The sequence below is a fragment of the Diceros bicornis genome, chromosome 23 (assembly GCF_020826845.1).
Source record: "Diceros bicornis minor isolate mBicDic1 chromosome 23, mDicBic1.mat.cur, whole genome shotgun sequence".
In the NCBI taxonomy this organism is placed as follows: domain Eukaryota; kingdom Metazoa; phylum Chordata; class Mammalia; order Perissodactyla; family Rhinocerotidae; genus Diceros; species Diceros bicornis.
The window spans coordinates 25,246,770-25,252,237 of NC_080762.1; the positions used below are offsets into that span (position 1 = coordinate 25,246,770).

General features: G+C 50.6%; 1 protein-coding gene across 1 annotated transcript; it reads right to left on the bottom strand.

The window, feature by feature from the left end:
• Positions 1 to 1,188: 1,188 nt before the first annotated feature.
• Positions 1,189 to 2,280, bottom strand: GPR6 (G protein-coupled receptor 6). Its single transcript, XM_058566850.1, has one exon. It carries the CDS (start codon positions 2,278 to 2,280, stop codon positions 1,189 to 1,191), a length of 1,092 nt encoding a protein of 363 aa, XP_058422833.1.
• Between the last annotated feature and the right edge of the window lie 3,188 nt (positions 2,281 to 5,468).

The window sequence follows — 5,468 nt, forward strand, 5'->3', positions numbered from 1 at the left end:
TCCTCACATCATCCTGTAAGAAGAGGAGGAAGGGAACCATTTTACTATGACTCACACCCATTGGTGGAATAAGAATGTTGAATTCTTGAAGATCTTAACATCGTGTGTTTTGAAGCTGAGTGCCTCAAGAGGGGCAGCCAGCGTACCTTCATCTACCTCATGAACACAACGTATCTTGGAATCCTGTCTTGGATTTATTTATTTTATAATCCCGTGCATTTTGCTACAAGACTTGGCCAGCAACAATATACTCAGTCAATATGAATTTTCAACATTTAAAATTCTTTCCAGACTGGAAAAACTACAACAAAAATTGTGGCTTCAGGATTCCCAAGTGCACATATGGGAAGATGAAGGCATGGTTTCAGACATCCTCTGGAGGTTGTCCTCCAAACTCAGCAACTAGGGGAGTAGATTAATTTGCACTAACACCGACAATCCTTTAGTGTCCTGTGAGTACTGTTCATGAACGTATTACTTTCTTCCTGCCCTCCCCCCATTATCTGGATTAGGTATTTCAGTGACAATTTGTGAACAATGTGCAAATGCATATGATTTTTTACATTAAGATTTTCACAGGAGGGAGTTGATACATAATAAACTTTTAAAGTAAGGGCACTAATAATTCAGATCTTAAATGGTAATTTTATAGTCAGCCACATGCCAAAAATTACATTTTTATAATATGTTTATTTGTGTACAAAATATGTTGTAATTTACCGATGCATGTGCAGCAAAATATTCTATCACATAAAACAAAATACACCTTTTACTCAGCTTCCCCTGCCCTTGAAAATGGCAACACTGTTTCGGCAGTTCAGCAGCTAAAAATAAAGTGCTATAATTAAGCAGTATGGGAATGCCTTCACTCGACAAATGTGATGTACAATTTGAGTATACAACCACATCTTTCTTAGTTTTTTTCACAGAATAGGAAATTCCACATCCTGAACACCTTCAGAAGATACAAATATTTGTATATATATGTACACATGTATACACTGTATATGTAAAGTGCCAACAAGCCTCTTTGTCTTTGTGAGTTTGTTGTGTGTGTGTTTATTCTCTCTTTCTTTCTTTCCAAAGTCAGAGTCACACTATTGGGATCTCCGAGTTCATCAGCAGGCACCGAGAAGCTGCCAAAGGCTGGCTTGCTGGGGGTGTGGTGTGAGAGGACAGAGGAAGCCTTCAGACCTCACTGGGGGACCTGGAGCGGAAGGGCACTTTGGACTGGAAACAGCCACAGAACAGGAGCCACAGGGCGCGCTGGATCTCCTGGTTGCGGAAGGCATAGATGATAGGATTGATCATGGAGTTGTAGGTGGCAGGCAGCAGGGTGGCGTAGGTGTAGACAGCAGGGTCCTCGCTGCTGCCCACCACGCAGTAGATGGCGAAGGGCAGCCAGCTGGCGCCGAAAGTGCCCAGCACCACGGCCAGCGTACCCACACCCTTTCTGGTGGCCGCGAGGTGGGGCGGTGCCAGGCAATGCTGCTGCAGCGCGATCTGGTGCGCGTGGCGCCAGACCACTTGGCAGATGCGCACGTACAGGTGCAGCATGATGCCGAAGACCGCAAAGAAGGCAGCGGAGAGCAGCGCCACGTGGCTGCGCGTGAGCGGGCGCACCACGCTACAGGCAGAGCGCTCCGCCAAGCAGTTCCAGCCGAGCACCGGCAGCAGCCCGAGGCCTAGGGACACCGTCCAGGTGGCGGCGAGCAGGAGGTGCACGCCCAACAGGGTCCGGCGCGAGTAGTAGGTCAGCGCGTTGTAGAGGGACAGGTAACGGTCCACCGTGATGGCCAGCAGGCTGCTGACTGAGGCAGCAAAGGAGGCCACGAGGAAGCCCACGGTGAGCAGGCTTACCGTCTCGGAGGGCACCACGTACTGGAACACGAAGTGCAGAATGAGGCCGCAGCCCGCTAGCAGATCGGCGGTGGCCAGGCTGCCCACCAGCACGAACATGGGCGTGCGCAGCGCCGGGGTGGACGCGATGAGCGCCACTACCAGCGCATTTTCGCCTGCGATCACCGTTCCCGACACGCACAGCAGCACGTCCCATGGATTCACCGCCGACAGTAGCAGCCCGGGCGGCCCCGCCGGCAGCTGCGAAGACAGCTCCAGCGACCCGTTAGCCGCGCCGCCGCCCCCCAGCGCCACTGCCGCTGCAGGGGGTCCCCATTCACCGGCGTCTCGCGCCCCTGCCGCTGTGACCGCTGTCGCCGCTCCTTCGGCCGCCACTGCCACCACCTGGGACTCGTTGAGCGAGGATGCGCTCGCGTTCATCGCGGCCCAACACTGTACCCTGCGTAGGGAGGGAAAGCAAGCGTCAGGTGTGCGGTTCAAGCCTCCAGGGAACTTCCCCGGGCACAGGTGCCCCGCTCATGTTGCCCATCCCACCCCGGGACCCCAGAGTAGAGCGAGAAAGCAGTGGTTAAGTGAGAGCCACAGATAGATACCTGTTGAACGAATGAGCGAGTGAAACGCACATGGGTGCCCGCACGGATATCTGACTTTTTGCACAGATATACACACGGGTAACATGCACACAGATCAATCCCGTAAGTGTGCCTGTATTTGCACACTCCCCCGTATGCAGCGTGCTAAGGGTGACAGCCTCGGCGAATCCCGCTGCAGCGGAGTCAGGGCGTTTTCCTAAACTGGGCTGCGGAGTCGCTGTCCGCGGTTCTGAAAGTGAAGTTTCTGCGGCACCAGAGCCCAGACCGCCGCGAAAGCCCCCAGAGACCCCTGGGAAGGTGGTTTGGGGGGACAGAAGCTGGTGAGTTGTGTGTAGCGAGAGAGTGCGGAGTCAAGCTTGGCTCCATCTCTCCGGCTTGGGAAGGGCTCATCCCCTGGCCATCCTTCACCCCTTCCTCTCTCCACACCCTCCAAGTTCCTCTCGCGAGCCCGGCGGCTGCTCACCTGGAGAGTCAGGGCTTCAGGAAGACTCTGATCATGTGCGCTGTGGTGGGGCTCCAGGCTGCACTCCCGGTGCAGACAGAGCTGATGCCTGTGAGGCAGCCGGGGCCGGCGCGGAGAGGAGCGCCGGGCGCCTGTGGCTGTGCCCGCGCCGAGAGTGAGAGACAGTCAGCGGCAGAAAAGGCGGCTACGAGCCACGCGCCTGCTAGAGATTGACAGGCAGGGCGCGGTGACGTCAGGCTCCTGGCTTCGGAGTGCGAGCCCGGCGCTGGCTCTGCTCACCCGCCCATCAGTACCCCCTCCTCGTCTCCTCTCCCCTAAACGACGTCTCAGAGGGTTCAAGGAGGGAGGAGAAGCGGGAGCAGCTGCTTTCAGTCCAGAACCTCCAGGAATGGGTTGGGGAAAGAGAAAGAGAGGGAGAAAGGAGTGAAGAAGACCGAGGCCAGCGAGGAGGGTGAGCTGGGAGGGGAAGGGTGAGGTATGAGTTGCACTGGCCTGGCAGCAAAGCCTAGGGTCAAAGGTCACTGAGGAAGCCAGGTCAAAGGAGAAGGGAGAGATTGGGGCAGGAAAGTCTGACAGCAGAGATGCTACCTATAAAGAAAAAATAGTACTGTTTTGGAGACTGGAATGAACTGCAGGGGGTGGGGGTGGGGTGAGTTTTTCTTAAAGGATGTTTGTAGTACAGTGTGAGAAACGCAGAGCTGTGGGGAACAGAAAAAAGATGGGACATGGAGGAAAACAATCTCTTCTTTGGAAGGTTACCTGTGCAATTCCCCCCTCTCTACCCCAATGCCTTCCTCTCTGCCACTATCTTTCTTGAAATCTACACAGCAGGTTTCACCATGATCTTCCTAGCCAAAGGCTTCCCCATTTCAGTAGCTGAGAGTGCCCTTGGAACTTGCTCTTTAATTAAAGACCAGGTCTGTGTCTTGTTAGAAAAGAAGAAAACAGCAAAATGTGATTTACTTTCCTGGCAACAGACTTTGCCCTGTTAATTAGTACTCTATAAAACAAATTACAGGACGAAAATAGTGATAACTCAGCTGCACCAGACTTCAGTAGGCAGGAGTTTTATTTTCAGCCCAGATAAATCATCCTTTTGGTTTAAAGGTGTTTTGTTTTATCAGTAAAATACAAGTATTAGACCTCTTCTTCTTTTTTTTTAATCAGCCAGAATCTCCAATAGCTATACTTGGGCAAAAGCTAAAATAGTTGGCTCCATCTAAGGCTCTAAAATAAATGATTGCATATTGGCATGATGGCATTATACTGAGGCCACAGCCGTGATTTTCAGGGACCACATGCTCCGGGCAAGGTGCGAATAGACAACATTTGTTATTGGTGCTTCCCCCAACTTTCCCTGTGTACCCTCTCCTCACTCCTGGCTTCACTTTGCCACTATCCCCAGGGATTAAAAAGGAGAAAAATATACTCAGACTGGGGTGGGAGGTGGATATTTACCTTGGCCTGCTGCCTGTAAACATGGCCCCCAACTCTAGACTATTCCTGCATTCTGCCTCAATGCAGCTGAACTTAACTAGAGGAAAGAAGGAAAACAGTAGGATTCTTCAATTCTTTGCTGCAATAGCCAATGTTGCTCCATAAAATGAGTTTACACACAGTATCTCCATTTGAGGAGTTTATAAAATCCTCATACCACTATTTGCGTGAACCCCAAAATTGGCTGACGTTCTAAGTTTCTGAAAAGAGCCATTTTGGGTTTCAGTAAAAGATTGTCATCTAAAAGTCAAGAATGTTATTTCAGAGCTGTCAAATGAACTGTCAAATCACTGTAATAACATGTTAATCACAAATTTTCCAAATGATTGGATAAAGGCCCAAGGGGAGGAGAATCCTTCTTGATGTCTAGATGTGTTACATTTTTACACGCCACAATGCTGCAGAAAGCATGGGATTCAAACTGAAAGAACACAGATCCTGTGTTTTGGACATCCTGAATCTTCCACCACTGTCAAGAATGGACTTCCAGTGGTTTCAGGAGGAAGACAACACATGTAGACTCATGTACATAAATGCTGGTTGAGAGTATGTAGACTGTCTTTGGGTCATGCCAGTCTGTGGTTACCTGTCTCAGATGCTAGACTGGATCTGGAGAGCAGACAGGGCACATTCTTTCAAGCTCCTCCTTATCTCCCCATACCCACCCATCTCCTGGGAGGCATAAGATGGGAAAGAAGAAAGGTGTGTTGTTCATTGGTTACAGACGAGTAGTAGATATACTTTGCTGCCTGCTCTGCCCACAGCTCCTTACAAGTACCTGCCCTTCCAGTGGTCTCCTAGAATGTTCAGCCTGTGAACCATATGGCATTTTCTACCCCCAGCCTAGCTTTTAGGAGGAGATTGACATCTGACTCAAGGCTAGACAAGACCAGCCATCCTTTGCTGGTGACCAAATTCCTCTCCTTGAAAATTTGCACTAAGAAACATTGTGACAATGGTCAGTCAGTGTTGGGCTCTGGACATGAAAGATCATGATAAATTAGAGTTAAGCAGTCATGTTGAACCTTGTGTGAAATGAGTAATCAGAGAAACCC